Consider the following 19,871-nt stretch of genomic DNA (forward strand, 5'->3'; position numbering starts at 1 on the left):
ACCTAATATATGGAAGACATTCTAACATGACTTTCAATTATAGAAAGTCAAATGTGGAAGAAGCAGACAAATACCTAGAGGAAATAAAGATAGTACAAGCAAATACTAAGGAAGTAATAGAGAAATCACAGGAACAAATGAAAAAGTATACTAACAAACACAGAGGAAATCTTCCAGAATTAAAGGAAGGGGATTTTGTTTTACTAGATAGTAAAAACTTAAATCTAGCAGTACTAACTAGAAAGTTGGCAAACAGGTATATAGGACCATTTGAAATAGAAAAACAAATAGGGGTAGTAAATTACAAGTTAAAACTACTAGAAGGGATGAATATTCATTCAGTTTTCTACTCAGGATTGTTAATACCTTATAAAGAAAAGGAATACTTAGGAAGACAAGTGTATACTAATCCAGACCCAGAGTTAATCAACAAGGAATAGGAATATACAGTAGAAAACATTCTAGATAGTAGGAAGAAGAGGAACAAATATCAATATTTGATCAGATGGTTAGGTTATCCAGACATAGACAATACTTAGGAACCATTTAGAAAAGGATTAACTAATTCAGTAAAGTTAATCAGGGAATTTCACATAAATCATCCAACAGTAGTAAAGCCACCACACTTAGAAAACTGGTTAACAAAGAGACTAGAGCATGGTTTACTAATAAGTAAAAGAATACTAGTTAAAGAACAGGATACAGGAGACATAGTCCTACAAGAAGAACAAATGTGGAAAGACTGGATGAAAAGGAAATCAGAGTCTTCAGAATACTTTAGTATTCTAGCTTCAGATTCAAGTACACAAGAAATCAGAGAAGGGTTGGAAAAACTTCAGCTGAACAACAAACCTACTACAGAAAACCAACCTCTGAACAACAAAAGGAGACAAACTAGTAATTATAAGAGATAGTAACCTCAGAAAAAGAAAAACAATACTAGGGATACAGATGAATCTGAAGAAGACTATAGTACATACTATATAAAAACATTACAATTAGAAGAGGAACACACTAATTGTGAGGAAGAGTATAGTAAAATGAAGGAACACAATACTATACAAGAAGATTCTATTATACAACAACTTGAAAGGCAACAAGAAATACAACCACAATTTACTCAAGAAGATATAAACAATATTAGGAATCCAGATAGGATACTAAGAGCTCTTATTGAACAAATAAGACAGAAATACATAGTCTAGTATGAAGAAGCAGAAGCAGTCAACAAACTATAGGTTAGAAGAACATAGGAAATAATTATGAGTAGTTACTTTTTAAAAGCAAAAAGTGAGGAAGACAAAAACTTCTTGAGGGAAACTATCAAAAAGGGAGTCACTCCTATAGGAGGAGACAACAGACTCTGGATAAGGTAAAGGTATAATGGAAAAGGGTCCTGAATATGACATTAAACTATTCCTATAATAGATCTTGAACAATGAGAATATTATAGTATGTAGGTCCTGAATAAGACAGTAAACTATTCCTATAAGAATTCTAAAGTACAAGAATATTATAGTAAGGTAGCTCTTAATTGAGTGAGTTAAGTCCTGAATAAGACATTAAACTATTCCTACAATAGGGAAATTGTAGTATGGTAGCTCTTAACTGAGTAAGTAATGTCCTGAACAAGACATTAAACTATTCTTATAACAAATCTGAAGTACTAGATTGTTATAACAACATGATTTGAGTAAATCAGAAAATTACTCCTAATACAAGGATAAAAAGGGTATTAGTATATTATATGTCTCCTCTACACTCATAAGAATATATAATAAGGTGCTCCATACACACCTTCTGAACAGAAGTAAAACTAAAGGGGGTAACTAAACTGGAAACTACAAACAAGAGGGAATGACTTCCCACCAGTTAAATTTAGTTTTTAAGGTGTACTATTTCAGTCAGAGAGTCTGAATACTAGTCAAACTAGAGCTAGCTAGTAAAGAACTAGAAGGCAGAGGACACATTAGTCCATATTACAGACTGACACTGAAAGCAGAATTATAGTAACTAAGGTAAAGGTAGAAGCCCTTTTAATAAGTTAACTAGTTACAACTATTAAAAGGAAAACTATACTCACAAGTGTGGCTCTCACTTTTCAGCCATGAAAGTAGACTATAAAAATTAGCCAAAATGAAAGGAAAAGGCATTTATATTCACTTTAATACAGAATACAAAGAGGCAGACTATAAACAGGAAAAGTATCTAAAGAAAAAGATACTAGTACAGAACATACAAAACAAAGGAAACAGGAAGAGGGGGAAGGACACAAATCCCACCTAAAATTAAATCCTAGCTCTATTAATTATAAAGCAAGTATTTTACAATAGTAGTAATACTGTTCAAGAAAGTATTACTTAGGAGGGACTGGATGTTAGGAATTGTAAAATACAGTAACTAAGTTTGGAAAAGCTTAACTCAAGACTTGGGACTAAGTAGTTTATATACAAAACCCTATTAGTCACAAGTCTAAAGATTAGCTAGATCAACTAGGCTACCTTTGTTGTCCTACTTAGTAAGAACTCTAGCTCAGTATTATTAACCTCTAATCATTACTAATGAGAGATCAATCTATTAGTAGAGAGAGGGGACAGAAAGGAGTAGGTACTAAGTCAGTTAGGAAAAGGTAACAAAACTTAAGGACAAGGTCTTTATCTCTCTAAGGTTAAACACATACTCTAGTACAGTATTACTTGATAACCTCAACCAAAGACAAGTCATTTAGAATGCTTGTATAGAGAGGGGATCTAGAAAGAGTATAGTGTCCAGAGTAAGAAGTATAAAGGAAAAGACTAGGAGAAAACCTGAAGAGATAAAAGGAAAATATTATACTTACTTGGGGAAAAACTATATAGCTAGCTAGGAATGCTTTGTACAAAGACAAAGGACCATTAAAGCTAGTAAAGAGTCAGAGCCAATACTCTGAAGCTCTATACTTGAGGAGGACTAGTACTAGTGAAGGAAAGGGAACTGAGAGCTCTAAGGAGAGACTATAGGAAAGTAGTCTCTTTTATACACTTTGCCCATATAGATGGGAAAGTAATGAAGTCATAAACATGAGGACTACATAAGGACAACATGAGGAATACATGAGGCAATCTAGAACTTTGGTTGTAAGTTCTATGATTGAATACAGAAGCATAAAGATAAGGTTAGAAGTTAATAAGGATAACTGTCTCCTAAACTAAGTCTATTAAAGAAGACTTAGGGAAAGATCTAGAATATTAGCTGTTAGTCCTAGAGTGTATACAAGACAGTCTAGAACTTTGGTTGTAAGTTCTAGAAGCAGTACAGAAGCACAGCCTTTTATATTACAAGAGTCATAAGGAGTCATTAGAAGTCATAATACTCTACCTTATGAGAAAGTGTATTACAAACTAGTGTACAGAAAGTACAGGTTGAGTCAGACAGAGTCATAGGAACAATAGAGAGCTCTACTTCATAGGAAAAGTATTACACAGCTTACACAGTATAACTAGTTAGGAGGACTCATAAGGAGTCATTAGAAGCATGAGAGGAAGTATAGAAGACATAACAATATAGTAAAGGAGTCATTAGAAGATTAATCTAGAATATAAGAAGACACAAACTAGTGTTAGTAGATTAATAGAAGACACAAACTAGTGTAGTATACAGTCTAAAGAATTAGCCAGCTCTACTTTATGGGAACAACAGTGAAGAGAGTTACTAAAGTCACTAGAGTAACATCACTCTAGCAAAAGGTATATAAGGAGGCTAGTTTGGCTCTCAAAAGATAGTTTTATCAACTTAAGTTACCTAGTACTTGGAAGTACTCTACTACCAACCTACTAGGCTACACTTGTAGCTTGACTAAAGCAGGACTCCTCTACCCTCTTACTCTACAAGTCTACAAGTCTTACCCTCTATACTCTATTCTGTTACTATTCCTAAGGATTAGAACTAGTAAAGTGAGTATATCTTACATTAACTTGGAAGCACAAATGCCTTAAAACTACAAGGCTATTGTGATACAGACAAATGAATGACAGAAGGACATAAAGTAATAAACAGTTACATCTTTCAATTAGCTAAATCAACCATATCCTGGTCAAGCAAACAGTAAAACCTGGTACTACTATCTGTTTACAAAGCTGAGTTACAAATACTGGCATATGTTACTCAAGAAGCCATTTGGCTCAAACAATTTGCTGAAGAGGTACTATAGACTGAATCAGTACTCATTACAATTTATTACAATAACTAAGATACAATAAAGACTGTAAAGTCTGACAAAATAATATACAACACTTGTACTAAACACCTTGATTTACAAAAAGACTTTGTGTAATGTTACATTCAAAACAATTACATTAATGTATGTTATGTCCAATTGTAGAACCAATTAGCAGACATTCTTACAAAAGCTCCCTACATTCTACAGATCAAGCATCTAATCAAACTATTAGGTATACAGTCTTAGTTCTTAATTAATGCTTAAAGGGGAGTATTAGATTGTACTCTAGATTAGGAAATCCCTAATTGCCTTATGTAGTGTTACTACACTTAGAATGTCTCAGACTATCAGACTTTACTATGTAGTATATAAAACAGACACTTACTTGATGTCTTAACAAGAGAGAGTTTGTAGAGCACTCCTACTACACTTGTTAAAACCTAGTTAAGAGGAATAGTGTATATAGGTAGTAAAGTCACTCTACAAAAGATCCAGAATGCTTAGTAGGAATTATTAGATAAAGGAGAGGAGTACTTAGCTAGTATACTTATTAGAGATAACTATATACACAGGAATTTGAAGATATATATTCTCTTAGACCTAGTACTAATAATTCTGAAGGAATATCACAATTCCCTGCTTGTAAGACATTTAGAGTATAGAAAGACACTTGAAATGATCTAAAGAGAGTTCTAGTGGTCACAGATGAGAACAGACACTAAGAAGTATGTTTAAGACTATAATAAATGCTAAAGAACAAAATCCCTACACACTACAAGACAAAAGGCACTACATCCTTATAATACACTTGCTAGACCTTAGTAGGTAATATCTGTTAATTTAATTAGTGAATTGCCTGAGTCTAAGGGATTTAACACTATTTGTGTCATTGTAGATTGTTTCTCTAAGTAAATACATACTCTTCCAACTATTACAAAGGTTACAGCTGAAGGAATGGCTAGACTGTACAGGGACCAAGTCTTTAGACTCTATAAATTACTCAGGAAGATTATATATGATAGAGGACTGTAATTCAATACTAAATTCATGAGAGAACTTTATAAAGCTCTTTATATTAAAGAGAATCCCTCTATAGTATATTATCCTTAAGCTAATAGTCAAACTGAGTGTATTAGAATAGTATCTCTGCTTGTATATTAACTATAAGTAGTCAGACTAGGCAGAATGGATTTCTATGACTGAGTTTGTATATAACAATTGAGAACACTCTACTACAAAGTTCTCTCTGTTCTATGTTAACTCTAGAAGACACTCTATAAGCTTTGAATCAGTTTTGACTGAGACTAGTACATATTTAGTAAACAATAAGCTAAGTATATTAAAGATGTTTAGGAACTTGTAAAGAAAAGCCTAGACCAAGCTACTAAAGCTATAAAGAAGTACTATAATTATTATTCAGGCCCCTCTATACAGTACAAGCTAGAAGATATAGTGTGTTTAGACTTAAGGAACATAAAAACTACTAGACCTACTGAGAAGTTTAATAACAAGTGGTTTAGTCCTTTTAAGATTGACTCAAAGGTTAGAGCTAGTACATATAGGCTCAAACTACCTCAGGGATAGTTGATTCACCTAGTTTTTAATAAGATTCTGCTCAAACTATATGTTCCTCAAGTCTTTAATATTCAGAAGGCTCCTCCTTCTTCTCTACCTGAACTTGTAGATAATGAGATTAAATACAAAGTCAAGACTATCCTTGACTCTCAACTCTACAAGGGAAAGCTTCAGTTCCTTGTTAAATGGGTAGAATACTAGGAAGCAACTTGGTAGCCTGAAAATGACCTTACTTATACTTAGGATACTGTTAGGGATTTCTACAAAGCTTATCCTAGTACTCTAAGGTGACTAAACATTCTAAAGGGAACCTTTAGAGACTTTGACACTTTGCTTAAGTAAAATAGCCCCTAGATTCAGTTGTCTAGGATGTACAATCTAAGGAGGGAGGTGATGTTAGGACTGTAGGATTGGAAATATTTCATTTTCTTCATATCTTTGTCCATTTTGTAAAAAACCAACATTACTACTGGATTTTCATAATCCTTAACATCTTATCTATTATTCTACAAAGTTTCATGAAGATTGTCTTAGTATTGAGCACAGGAGAGAGCTACAGAGACACAAGGTAGTGTATACAATCATAACACAGCTAATCCATTTCTTGCCCAATATAGTAACTCATGCCTCTTTTGTACAATAGCCCCTTAGCCTATATTCTCTAATGCACAATGCTCTGTTAATTCTTCCTGGCCTCTGATGTGCCTGTTGGCTTTGTAATAATTGTCCTTATTATTTCTTTGATCTTATTCCCAAGTTTCATTCCTCACTTTACTCTTGTTATTTAGTTATTATAAAAAGCAGCCTGTAGATACAGTAGTTCCTTAGTTTTTTGACTCTTCTTGTATTCCTACTCATTCTCTTAGCATAAATCCTAGCTGGTAGCTTTGGGAATATAGTTGGATTAAGGGCTGCAGGTCTACATTCACAGTTTGAGAGTACTATCAACCTAGAGAACACATCTCCTCTAACATTTATATACATTAATATGTCTTATACAAGCCTTACAATTACTTTACAATGTATCTACAATACTTATGTTACTTTACAAAGTCTACAATACATTATAAGAAATGTGACTTTTTCCTGATACAATGTTGTACTCTCTCTAATGTATTTCAGGACTGCTCCTCTGATATATGACACAGTTTTACTGTGTATGGCCCTCTACAAGGCTACATAGTATTGGAAAATGTTGTCCAGCTTCAAAGGTTTTCACCTTGTCAGAGTCCTCATTGAAGATCAACTTCTTTACTATGGCTTGTAAGTTAATCAAATTGTGTATAATTATTTGGCTCAAGTTACTACAGTGCAATATTTTGCTGTGTATTAAAGATAGTTGAGAGTCGAATGTTCGATATCGTCCCTCTCGCCTCAGCACTTATCAATGCAGCCAGCAGTCCAACACTTCTGTGCGTACTTGGGAGCCACTTGTTGATCAATCTAAAGGAGGCGGGCGAGAGAGGGGTGAACGAGGGAACCGATTACAGGTCGAGGACTGTCAGTAACTTTGAATTCGACAGAGGTGTGTTTGCTATTGGTTTCTATTATAGACCGGGCTGACCGTTTCAGGTGCACCAGCGACTGCAGGCTCAAACGAAGAAGAATCGATCAGTGCTTAATGAGTCTCGGTCACCTCTTGAGCTAGGATAGGCACTATTCAGAAAAGTTATTTATACATTGTCGTCTTGTATTTGGTTCCCTCTGTGGTCAAACTGCTTACTATGCCGTGTTATTCCTTACTGGCTATCGTTTTCTTTGCTGCCTGGATAATTTATTTGTATAGTTTTTATAAAATATGTTACGTTGTGCAACGGTGTTCGACATGGATCCGAACTCGAGAGTGGGCAGACGCTGTGTGGCCCTGATTGCATGCATGCATACAAAGCAATCATTTTCTAAAACAAGAAAACAAGTAGGATAAATTCGAACTTTATACCAAGAAATATAGAGAAGAACGAATAGTTAATGATGCGGTTTGATATGATATGGAAATTGAAAACTGTTTTGCTCGACTGATAATTTTGGATTATATTGAAGGAAGGAATATCGATTCGAAAGAAAATGCAAGATTGGACAATGGAAAGTTATTTTGCAAACCATGGCATTCCAATTTCCAACTTCATTCCTTCACATCAATGAAACGGATGAAATCCGGAGGATAAGACCACTCCGACGAACGTCAAACCACCCTATCTTCAACTCTCCACTCTCTTTCTTTTCCGGCTTTTCACCGCCAATATCACCACGGTCCCGGTCTGAACTCGAATCCGCTGGCCACTGGACACAAACACGGCGTACCACGCTAATACTACGGAAACTGCTGCTACTGCACATCAACTCTCTTGTCCCGGATGAAAACAAGAAGAAAGAAGACATAGAAGTAGATAGCTCCTCGTCGTCATCAGGATAGCGCGTTTGCCCATGGTAAACGAGGTCAAGACGGAAAGGTTTTGAAGGCTCGGCATGTACATATTTACTATTGCATTCGTACGTTCGTGCTAGGAGCGAACATCCATCTTCGCTGCTATATCGCTTTTGTCGATGTGATGATTCCGAAGCCTCTTGTATTTGCGATACGGAAATGGAAGGAGGAAATACGCTGTATACAGCGTATGGCCCGATTCGTGGTTTCCGTGTGTACGCAACCCGCGTCGCCCTTGTTAGACGACTGAATACGTTGCTATATGTCTCGAAGTCGACATATTTCATTATTTCTAGGATGATATCCGTTGGGAGAGATACACTGTTGTTTTCGGTGTTGTCTCGTTCAGATATATCTGGTCGAGAGATTGCGTTCGAGTCGCAAACAGAGTTCTCATTCGCAATCGCCGGAGTCCGCGAGTCCTCGTCATACCCCGCATGCACAGCCTGCAGATGGTTCGACAAAACACGAACACTCGTTGCAAACTCCTTTTCATCAACGCCATACGCTACAAGGGAAGGTAACACAGGGCTGTGTTCTACCTGTCCACTCTGATAACGAACAATAACGGCATGGCGAATTGACCAAATAATTGCAGTACAATTTCCCATTCCTTTCTCCCTAACATACGACACGAGACGTGCGATGCTTGCTTGGAAGTGCTTCTCCGAATCCAATCGAGTAGAAAGATGGATTAGACGATTCCTAAACCGATAAAATACACCATGCTTCGAGACCTTTTCTTCTCTATAATTTTCTTTTGCATCGCGAGAATGCAAGTGGAGCAATTCGTCTTTGACGGTATCTTGCACCTCTTCAGCGAGCCGAACCTGTAGGAAACCCGGTGCCAATATGCGCAGGAGACAAGACGCCGGATACTGAAATCGCCAATCCGTCGGCTCAAATTGACACGCATCCCAGAGTCTTGAATAATACTGCCCAGTCAACGCACGTACAAGTGCTAGCACCATCGCTTCCGAAGCGATGTCACCCATTGTTCGCTCTTCACTCCCACTCTGATGTCGTTCTGGACCAAACTCCTCCGAGTTAAGTAACTTCGCATTGAGCACATGATAACCCTTAGCTTCCTTAGAGATCGTGTCCAGGCCATCTTCAGGTGATAAATCCGCGACCGCACACCGTGGCGTCGACGGTTTGAGACATCGCCAACCCAGTCCATCTATATCAAGAAACTCAATCCAATCTTCATCGTCCTCTCCCCGAGGAATACAATCGAGTTTGAAATGCGCGGCATTATCCACGGAGAACACCATCCTGTCTAGGTCAATAGTATAGATCCACTTGTTGAAAGCGTCTTTCATAGGTGGTTCAGACGAGGGTCTTCTGTAGTACCCTAATGTGTTTGACGGATTTGAGCGTTGAAGTGTATTGTATGCACACGCGTAGTGATCTTTTGCGCTCTTCAACCATTCTAAAACGTGTCCGCAAACGCATGATAAGGAAGGGAAGGTCCTCTTAAGGAAAGAGGACATAACGCACCCTCAAAGTCATCCGGGTCGCTAGGTATATTCTGAACCAGCGTGACCCCGAGTCCACTAGGATAGCTATCATGATAGCACGGGTATATGAAATAGGTTCCTAGCATACAACGCCTCATCAGTACCGCCACAGCCGACAATTTCAAGCCACCGCATTCGCGCGTACCTCGAAACCTATACGAATACAGGCCAGTCGGGTCCATTTTCGCGCTGCAATCGTGACTGAGAAAGGACGGAAAGTTGGGGGTGGCGGCTTATCAGAGCAATGTTCTTTTATGGGTGATCGAGAATTGTTCCAACGAGGCTTCGGTGCGTAACAGTAACTTTGACGTGCATCAAGGAGGGTTAACAACTTTGCGATTTTCTGTGTCGGGTATCGTACATTTTTAAATATCGGTCGGGATTACGTAATGAGAAGGCCTCTTGAACGTCGAAAGACAGATTGCAGGAAGCGCCCAATGTGATGGCGGGAGCAAGAAGTGGTTTCAGAAACTGCAAAGAGATGTATAGACAGAAGGGTTTTGCGGAAGCATGCTCGGTATTTTGACTATAAGTACATTTTTTGATCACCGCGTTCTTGATGAACATGTCAATCAGCTCAGGACGTGAGACAAAAAAGGACAGGACAACTCACTATACTATCTCACTTCAACTATTCTCCCAGCCCAATCTTCCTTCAATCTCTTGTCAACAAAAGCATCCAGCTCCTTCACTTTCGTGATCCCTACATCAATCATTCGTAAAATCTCTTCTTGTGCGAGCGGGACACCACCAGCCTTTTGTACGACGCAAAGTTCGCGTTGGGCATTTAATGCGAGGGAAAGAGTTCCGGTTGCAAGTGTTTGTTCGAGTCGTGCGGGATCTAAAATCGACGGTGTATCTGGCTCATCGAAATATGCGAATGTTAGACAGAAAGGTGTGTGGTGTAAGGACAGAGGTACAGGTGCGCGTTCTTCTGGTGAATGCTATCCTCCAGTTAGACGCGGACCATGCATAAATTGGAGGATGATGGGTAGACGCACAAGTGTAACTTCATCTCCAATTACTTCCACTTCGGGTCTTCGGAAATGCTTAAGCGCGACCATGCCAGCCAAACAAGCACAATCAAGCATATTGCCAGCGTCAGCAAGGAAATGTATCGTTAGTCGCAGATGCCATACCTACAAGAAATACGTCATGAGTTATCAGACTAGCACTACTAATAAAGGAATGAAATGAACTTACACGTTGGCCAGCTAAGACGCATAGTGACTCTTTATCCACTGCATCGCTTCTTCGTAAAACCTTTTCCAACATACGCGTGATCAGAACTTCCTCTTCACTTGGTCTGATTTATGCGCGAACGCATCATCGTAGCACATCGTTAGAATGTATACGTATGATAGAGGAAACACACGCACCTACCGTCCTGGTTCAAAATCACTTGACGCCATGGGTGATATTTCCGAATGGATAGTGATTATACCTTCAAGCGGCCGCTCTTCAGGTGGCTTTACCATCTTCGCATCAACATGTGCTAGAACTCTACAACAAACAATCGAAGTAAATCATCAGTATTTAGACCATTGAAGCATAGGCGAAGTTGGAAGGCATACCGCGTCTTTCCCAATGAACACTCAACCCATCCTAGTTCGGGTCCAAAACTAAGCACAACTGCCCGCATATCTAAAGGACCGCGGCCGTCAACACGTAAAGACTGCTTGAGTGCTTCTAGAGTGAAGTCTCGCTCTGGGAGCGAAGGAGACGGAGGACGCATGATAATTATCGTACGTAGGTAGAAATGAACGGAATAAAATCAAGGTTAAAAATTCTTGATTTCTTGGTCACGTTACTTCAAGGCACGTGATTACCCGAAATTTGCTGCTTATCAAAAAAAGCTTTCGGCATTTCAATTATTAAATCGCATCGAAGAACGACAGTCACAGGGAGAACTCATGAAAGGCGACGAGAGGGAATTTCTTTGGCGTCATGACAAGGGTATTATTCCGTAACCTGTTTTGATATATTGCTGGGCGTGAGCAAGAAGAAGAGAATACAAACCCATTTTTGCACTCAATCGCACAATGTGGGACAGTGGGATGGTGGTCGCAATGATCACGAACACTTTCTCATGGTCTCTGATCCTCGTCGGTAATCGGTAGTCACTCCATGGGGTTTAGATAAAGAGAATAGACATTGGCAACCCTTTTGGAATGTTATAATTATTTCACTGGTGGTTGCGACTTAAAGGTGAGCTTCTATTGACAAATAGCCTGAGACTTTTGTCAAGGAGCGGTGATAACATCAGATGTCTCTCTACCTTCTAATTTCTTAATCTCCTGGTCTTTCGGGAGTAGCAGGTAATACCAATAAATTATGAAGATGACTTTAATAAAAGCAGAGAAAAAAACCAACGGTTCGCACGGTTTTTGTGTCTGAGAAGACTGATGACAATCTTAATTAGTTTGTGTTTCCCATCAAGGTGCACATTCTTGTCCCTCAATGATAATATCTTTATTACAACAAATCTATCAAAGAAAATCAGGTCTACTACATTAATAAAACAAATTAAACAACGCACACAAGACACACTTTCCAAGAACGGGGTTCTTATCCTCTTGGTCTGGCTAATTTAAAGCCCAGAACTCCAGAGTAACTCCGCGGGTGGGAGTGTTAATGGTCTCAATGGTCTTTGCCGAAAGCGCCACGTCGAAATCTCCAGTAAACTTTAGACTTTGTAACAGCAAGAGTCGCCCGAAGCCTTGGGTCCCCTCCGCCTTCCGTCTTCTTCGCTTCGTCTTCGCGTCGCAATAATAGTTGTATTGATATTTGGCGCCGTGTCATTGTTTTTCCTCCTCGAAGTCGACAGAGCAGCGTTTGTATGTATACTTACCAATGTAGGAGTTTGATATCCGTTTGTCTTGATTGGTCTCGTGCATCTCCTTCATCCTCCATTCTTCATCACCCAATTCTCCAATCTTCATTCTATGCAAGGTTTAAGGAGGGCCAACAGGACGGATATCTGATCCGTCATCCGTATTGAAAGACCAGAGATATCCGAGAACGGACATCTTGACGGCTGATCATGATGCTGAACAATGATGATTCTGTAAGGAATGGACGGGCTCTTCAATCGGGCGAGATCAAGGCAAGAAGCTCTTCTACTAAACAACCCCCAGCCAAGCCAAATAAGGCAACCCCACGCGGCTCGCGTCAACTTTGACGTCAGTCACGTGCATGATCAAGCGAACTTCCTTTCCTTTCTTCGCTTGTCTTGTCCGTCTTTGTGCAGTAGCGACGTGAGCCGCTACTTCTATGTTAGTATGTACTTATATGTATGGTATGTAGAGCTGCGGTGAGGCTTCCTTTACTTCCTTCGTTTCTGTCGCCGACTATCCGCGCTTTTTGAGTATGCACTGTATATGTGCGTTCATTAGCCACCGAGACTGTATGCGTGAATGTATGTGCCGTTTTCCTTCTTTCGACAGTCTTTCTTGTCTTGTCCTGAAATAACAGGCGGGATTTGTAGGCGGCAGCTCTCTAGACTTTAAACCCTAGGCAGGAATGTCGGTGTTTCATGTTGGACAACGCTGTGCTGTGGTTGACTTGCCGAAAGGAATATCCCGATCCCGATATTGGACACACGTCGAACGAACGTATTCGGAAGCCTGTGCCGCTGCCGCTAAGGCCCAAGGACCCACCCTTGCTTCTTCATACGTCTACAAGTTGCTATATGCCATGCTGAATCTTCGGCATAACGGGTAGAGCGAAGAGAAAGAAGACTTTGTACTCCACCTAGACTCTAGACCGCACTCGACTGGATTCCCTCCTTCGTGAAGGAGAAAGCATTTGGCTGGGCCGCTCTCATGGCGGTAACCTTGCGCGGCAGGGCGTGCGACAGATGAAGCCGGATTCGAATACGATTAGGGTACAAGAACGAAAGGAAAGGGAAACGGCAACTCAATAGCAGATGTCACTCAGGCCAGTCACCCCAGCCAGGCCATGTCCCCGGGATCGAGTTACTGATAACCTACCTATTTTCGACTTGACTCCCCGCCGCTGTACGCATGTACATGACGCATTCAAGCGCCCTGAGTTGACTTCCTTTTCTCATCTATCTGATGCACAAAGAGGACTGGATTCTTCGAGGCGAGGATCTGCATATGGTTTGTGCACCACGCTTGGGCCATGGAAGACAGATGGATAGATGGATAGATGGATATTCGTTGAGCACAAGAACATTTCCTGCTTGATCGCATGGTCTTCTTGAGTGAGCGGATAGCTCGTGGAAATCTTTGCCTTTGTTCACTTGGGACATGTTCGGATTTGGCTGCTGTGGTGGAGTCTAGCCTGGCAATCATTTTCCTTCTCGGGTTAGGAATGCATATGGTTTGTGCACCACGCTCGGGCCAAGGAAGACGGATAGATGGGATAGATGGATATTCGTTCTGAAGACCTATGCTTTGTGAACTCTTCCCGGTTGATTGCGAGCGAATAAGTCGTGGAGATCTTTGCCTGTGTTTCGTGTGTTCAGTTGAAGCATGTTCGGATTCGGCTGCTGTGATGGAGTCTAGTCTGGCAATCATTTTCCGTCTCGGGTTAGGAATGCATATGGTTTGCACGCCACGCTCGGGCCAGTGAAGACGGATAGATGGGATAGATGGATATTCATTTTCAAGGTTTATGCTTTGTGAACTCTTCCCGGTTGATCGCGAGCGAATAAGTCGTGGAAATCTTACATATACATCGTTGTCTACATTGCGTGTTTATTCGGGTTCGGCGGCTATGGTGAAGTCCAGTCTGGCAGTCATTTACCCTCTCAGGTATTAATGAAAGGAGAGAGCTGGGGGTGAAATGAAACGTCCCGGAAGGAGGCGCCGTTAACAAGACGTATTCGTGATAAATAAACATCTCACTGAAGTCGACTGCGCACGGAATTGGGTGTGCCTTACTATATGCGAGATGCGAGCAGACGAGAGTGTCAGACTGACGCATACGTACAAATATGGAATCCATCACCGGGTCGGGATAAGGAGGCACAGCACAGCGTTGGATGCGACGTCAAAACTCAATCAGTGTGCTTGGAGACTCGGTTCGGCAGGGTATGGCAAGTACTCTGGTGTCCCGGCTTGGGGTGTGACAGACGGTGATCTGAGGCACATATCGAACAGGGCAAGTGTCTGTTGGGAGCAGCATGTTATATGTGGAGTGCAGGGGCGGGATACGGAGACGCGTTTGGTAAATTGGGTTTGCCATTTCGATATGCCGCCGCGCGCGAACGAAAAGCGACACATATATTAAAATAAAAAATACAATAACGAATGCTAAATACGAAATGAATGCAAATAAGAAGCGAGAGGAGCGTGGATGGAGAAGGGGGGTATAAATGATAAACGATAATCTAGCCGGAAAAAACAAGCGAAGCGGGGGACGGAGGAGCGACGTCACGAAGAGGGAAACTGTGAGTCTAAGGAGAGGAGAGTTCATCTGTTGTGTGTTGTTTCGGACGCCGGGGGGGCTGAATATTAAATTTAAGATTACCCAGAACAGGCTCACACGATGTGGATGGAGATGAAAATACAGCCACAGAATATTACTTAATCCGGGCCCCTGGCGAACCTTGCTTAGCGCTCCCGCGGCTCATTATCCGTGCTGCGTTTCGCCCAGCGTTGGCGGGCAGCGAACAGAGAGGGCGGTCGAATATTTGCTGGGACAGTGCTGAGAGGGAGGATGGGCCGGGAGAGAGCGGCAGGGGGGAGGGCGGTGGCTAATCGGGCAAAGGTCGCACGGGTGTGACATGTTGAGTGAGAGCGGGTGACTGTTGGCACCTCCCTTGAACCATCGTCAAATCTAAGGTAAGGTAAGGCTCCCTCTCAAAACCTTAGCTTTATTCGCAAGAACTTACTCTGCCTCTGTCACCGCTTTCCCCGCCCCTGCTCCTCTGCGTCTCCCCCGACTCATCGTGCACATCCAATGGCCATGCACAGCGCCCGCACGCCCACGCCATGGCCTCCCATCCGGGAACGACGTCCCCATCACAACAACAAGCGCCCCCGCCCCCGAACTCCGCAGCCCCTGGCGGATCGACCACGACAGTCGGTGGCAGCAGCTGGACAGAACCGCCCTGGTGCGGGTGGATAGAGACTACAGGCGATGCGCTTATCATCCTCGAGGCCGCCCGCCGCGGCCTCATCCCACGCGTCACCCGGCGTCTCGTCGACGCCGAACGCAAGATGATCACATCCGGCTCCGTCTTCGTATTCGACGAGGACGAGAGCGGCATCAAACGCTGGACAGACGGCTTCTTCTGGAGCCCCTCGCGCATCCTGGGCAATTTCCTGCTCTATCGCGAGACCGACAAACGCGGCGCTGGTCACAGAGGTCGCTCCGACAGAGACACCAATGAGCCTACCAGCGGCTCTCTCCTCGTCAACGAACACGGCCAATACTCAGATACGAAGGACCACCAGAGCCTCAGCAGGCCCAAGGGCGAGTCCAGCTCGCTCGGCCTTGATAAACATCGTGAACGCACTCTGGTCGGAAGTCTGACCAACAGTTATAAATTCAAGCCCGACGGGATGATGAAAAAGGTGCGCATCACCCTCCCACAGGCATACAGGCATGCGGACACGGCCGACACGGCGCTGACATCATTTCCATAGACGTTCTCCCTCACTATCGGCGGCGTTTCGCAGCATTTAATCTCCTATTACAAGATCGAAGATGTCGAGCAAGGTCGCCTCCGGACGCCATCGTCCCTCCCAGAACTCGCCTCTCTGGACATATCCCCCGAGTATCTCGATAAAACTCACTTCAGGAACCCGCCGAAAGTCGAGATTGATCGCGATGGCATACCAAGGTACCGTGGTGAAGCCGATGAAGCCGAGCCCTCTCCAAGGGCGACAATGGCAGCTCCACCGTCGAATGGCGCACCTCTTCTAGCAGAATCGAGGGGCGATGGCGACAACGAGTTTCAAGGAAAACGTTCGAAACGGTATGACCCATATAACACAGGGTCAAAACGTCCCCGTAAAAAGGTCTCGACACAGACGATGAGCAGCGATTCTCAAAGTGCTACATCACAGTCCCCAACATCCACCGTGGGTGGACAAGCTGCAGCGGTCTCAGGGGCCTACTCAGTTGGCGATGCTCAACACCCACAGTACCCACAATACCCTGTGACTTACTACCAGCAGGGAATGTATGCAATGCCACCGCACATTTATGGCTCGGCGACAGCAAGTCAGGTCTACCCTCCCGCCTTACCTTCGGCATCTCCCACGGCTGCCGAACCGTCAAGTGCCGGGAGCAATGCGCCTGTGACTACAACAAGTTCGCCCCCGCCAGCGCCGCAAGCTAGTGGTGGAGTTACCGCTCCTGGGCACGCGCCAACGCAAGTACCATATGCAAGTTATTCATCAGGAGATGCCCAACAAAACTATGCATACTATCAGTCAGGCCATTACACACCATATGGGGGAATGGGATGGCCTACGACTTATGCTTATGCGCCCCCGCAGGGTATGTCTAATGTCCCGTCCAACGGTGTTGGAAAGATCGAGGAAGAAGAATCTCACGTTTCCATGAGAGCCAGTGCTCAGGCCCCTCAGGCTGTCGCTGCTGAGGATGCCTAGAGTCTAGTGCGCCAATTTAAACTTACATATTGTTCCTCCATGCCCGGGACTTCCGTTCCCGACTGTTGTTTGCTGTCGCCGCTTTTCTCGCTCATTTCCCCTTACCTGTGCTTTCCGCGTTCATACATGCCTTCCATTCGTCTATTTGGCCCTTGCGCCTCTTCGGGCCGAACATATGCGTTTCAATTCCGCTACTTCTTTGGGGTGGTGCTTCGATTCTCACTCTCATGGTTCTTCCTTTCCTTCGTAACATTTCTCAGCTACCTTATTGGGACTCGTGGGTCCCGCTCCAACGTCGCTTTTAGTGCGGGTAGCTTGACTGGGAAGGAATGACGGAGAGGGGGACATTCTTCGTATCATTCTCGTTCATTTTTTGATGATTCTCCTGGGGCAGCTTCGGTAACCTTCCGGCATTCAGATTTTGACGACTTATTAATCCTTCCCTTTGTTTTTTTTACCACCTTCTCTACTTCTTCTGGGTGACGATCACAACACCTTTCGTTCTTTTTTGATGATCGTTTCCTCCCCATCCACGCACCCCATTCTTTGCTCGCACATTGTATTTTTTTCTGATATTCCGATATTCTGATTCTCAGCCCCAGTTACACATCTTTGTTCTTGTTTTCGGAATTCAACTCCGTGTACAACATCTTGTCCGTTTTAGTTTTCGTTTTTCGTGTCACTGTGCTGCTCCCCACCCCTTGTTCTCGTATCTCGTGATTCCTGCTTGGTCGTCCCTTTCGCGCTTTCTGTATTTCGTTTCTTGTCCGCAACGCAACGCTTTGTCTGTCTTGGTCTGTCTGTCCTTTCCTTCCTCAACACCTACCTCGGAACTTCCCACACTCTCATCCTGCTTCGCGTATTGGCGTACGCCGTTACTGCGATGCTCACACTTGTTGCCGAACTTGCCTTCCCGGCCCACACTACTACCTACTACCTACTACCTACTTCCTACTTCCTATGCAACTCTTTTTATGTCTAGCCGCTCGTATATTCTTGTTTGCTCGCTATACATCGTGTTTGCGTTATTCTTGCTCGCTTGCTTTTTCCTTACATTCTGCTAGTCTCTCATTTATTTTTGGTCTTTTAGTTTTAGTGTAACACCGAAAGTTTTCCAATTTTTGTGTCCCTCGCTGGAATTTTGGTCAGTGCACGTGATGCACGTGATGCAGCGGTCATGTGGTCTGATTTTTTTTCGGCGAGAAGGTCCCTGCCATGCGTATCTCCTATCTCTGGTTGTTTTTCCTATTTACCTATTTCCTTTACTTTTGTCTTTTGTCTTTTGTCTTTTGTCTTTTGTGTTGGTAGGGTAGTTTTGTGGTTTGTTCTGTATTAGTTTTCTCTAACTAAACTAAATGTCTTTTGATATACTTGTGTGTATTTGATAAAGTTGAATATAAAAACTTATATATATATAATAGAGAAGATAACAATTGTTCCAGACTGATAGTACACTCAAGCTGTAAATAAGTCTTGCAGCCCTTTGACCAACTATATTATAAGCTACCAGGGACAGATTTTTTGACTAGAAATAAGAAGGAAATAAGAAGTTTTTTTAAACTATAATGTTACTATATAAAACAATTAGTATTTATAATAGAGAGTGTGTTTAAAAGTATAGAAAAGGAATACAGAGAACAATAAATATATAAGATAATAAATAAAACTTAGAAAGGTAAAATAGAATAAGAAAATTAAGTAATAGTTTGTAAAAAACTTATATAAACTTAAAAAATAATAATATATACTTGTTATTTAAAAAAATAGTAATTATCTATTATAACTAAGTAATAATTATTATAAAAACATAAACTATATATAAAGAATATTAAAAGAGTAAGAGACTCTTTTGTGTTAGAATTCTTTACTTTTCCCTTTTATTACTTTTACTTTATTTTCTTTTCTTACTTTAAAACTATTTTTTATACTTTGATTTTCTTTATTCTTAATATTTTATCTTTTATTTTACTAATTTCTAATACAAAGAGTTAAATACTCAACCTAAGAGAACTCTGTTAACATTTATTTTAGATAAATACATTATATGTCTTAAATCATACAAACATCTTACAAATATATACTATTATAGAGACATGTCTTCTGAGACATACATTTGAGACATACAATATTAGATAGTATATATAATACATGAATCTACAGACAATGAAGCTTATACAACATAACATTCAAACTACACAGTTGACTTGTATTAACACCTACACACTATAAGTAGACACTACTGAACCCCTACTTGTGTGACTTACTCTTAGTAGCTTTACAACCTTAAAATGCTAACAGGTTATGAGCCTTGTACTCCCTACTCATATCTACATTGTTACTACACTTTTATCTTACTCTCTACAAATGTAACACTTCAAAATCATTGTCTTAGCAATTATAATTTCCCTCTCAGTAACTATATGTATAATTATATGTACTATAATCATCATCTTGAATGCTTCAGTGTACTATACACTATAGTACAAATGATTTGATACACTTGATTGTATTATACTCAATAAGTATTATTAAACTACCCTATTTAACACTGAATCCATTTG

General features: G+C 41.4%; 5 protein-coding genes across 5 annotated transcripts; 2 read left to right on the forward strand and 3 right to left on the reverse strand.

The window, feature by feature from the left end:
* Positions 1 to 7,123: 7,123 nt before the first annotated feature.
* Positions 7,124 to 7,395, forward strand: FOMMEDRAFT_159364 (uncharacterized protein; the record flags this gene model as incomplete). Its single annotated transcript, XM_007269318.1, has 2 exons — positions 7,124 to 7,298; positions 7,346 to 7,395. The coding sequence occupies 2 exons, from the start codon at positions 7,124 to 7,126 to the stop codon at positions 7,393 to 7,395; spliced, it is 225 nt and encodes a 74-aa protein (XP_007269380.1).
* A 2,648-nt stretch (positions 7,396 to 10,043) lies between these two features.
* Positions 10,044 to 11,468, reverse strand: FOMMEDRAFT_112158 (uncharacterized protein). Its single transcript, XM_007269319.1, has 6 exons — positions 11,293 to 11,468; positions 11,102 to 11,221; positions 10,922 to 11,024; positions 10,720 to 10,857; positions 10,332 to 10,662; positions 10,044 to 10,273 (listed from the first exon to the last, which is right to left on the reverse strand). The coding sequence occupies exons 1-5, from the start codon at positions 11,451 to 11,453 to the stop codon at positions 10,336 to 10,338; spliced, it is 849 nt and encodes a 282-aa protein (XP_007269381.1). The 5' UTR covers positions 11,454 to 11,468; the 3' UTR covers positions 10,044 to 10,273; positions 10,332 to 10,335.
* A 2,290-nt stretch (positions 11,469 to 13,758) lies between these two features.
* On the reverse strand, positions 13,759 to 14,262 carry FOMMEDRAFT_159367 (uncharacterized protein; the record flags this gene model as incomplete). Its single annotated transcript, XM_007269320.1, has 1 exon — positions 13,759 to 14,262. One exon carries the CDS (start codon positions 14,260 to 14,262, stop codon positions 13,759 to 13,761), a length of 504 nt encoding a protein of 167 aa, XP_007269382.1.
* Positions 14,263 to 15,300: 1,038 nt separating this feature from the next.
* FOMMEDRAFT_159369 (uncharacterized protein) lies at positions 15,301 to 15,637 on the reverse strand (the record flags this gene model as incomplete). Its single annotated transcript, XM_007269321.1, has 2 exons — positions 15,301 to 15,526; positions 15,582 to 15,637. 2 exons carry the CDS (start codon positions 15,635 to 15,637, stop codon positions 15,301 to 15,303), a joined length of 282 nt encoding a protein of 93 aa, XP_007269383.1.
* A 44-nt stretch (positions 15,638 to 15,681) lies between these two features.
* FOMMEDRAFT_90712 (uncharacterized protein) lies at positions 15,682 to 16,725 on the forward strand (the record flags this gene model as incomplete). The annotated part of the gene is made up of 2 exons (XM_007269322.1): positions 15,682 to 16,266; positions 16,339 to 16,725. Coding segments are annotated over 2 exons (972 nt in total), but the record flags the coding sequence as incomplete, so codon positions are not given.
* Between the last annotated feature and the right edge of the window lie 3,146 nt (positions 16,726 to 19,871).

Source organism: Fomitiporia mediterranea (assembly GCF_000271605.1).
Source record: "Fomitiporia mediterranea MF3/22 unplaced genomic scaffold FOMMEscaffold_9, whole genome shotgun sequence".
Classification (NCBI taxonomy): domain Eukaryota; kingdom Fungi; phylum Basidiomycota; class Agaricomycetes; order Hymenochaetales; family Hymenochaetaceae; genus Fomitiporia; species Fomitiporia mediterranea.

Bases quoted from the DNA above. Each gene is read 5' to 3' on its own strand.
- FOMMEDRAFT_112158 (XM_007269319.1), bottom strand. From the start codon at position 11,453: ATGCGTCCTCCGTCTCCTTCGCTCCCAGAGCGAGACTTCACTCTAGAA. The intron at 11,025-11,101 runs GTAGGTGCGTGT...CGCATAAATCAG, and splicing joins AGTGATTTTGAACCAGGACG to ACCAAGTGAAGAGGAAGTTC. The intron at 10,858-10,921 runs GTAAGTTCATTT...TATTTCTTGTAG, and splicing joins GCGTCTTAGCTGGCCAACGT to GTATGGCATCTGCGACTAAC.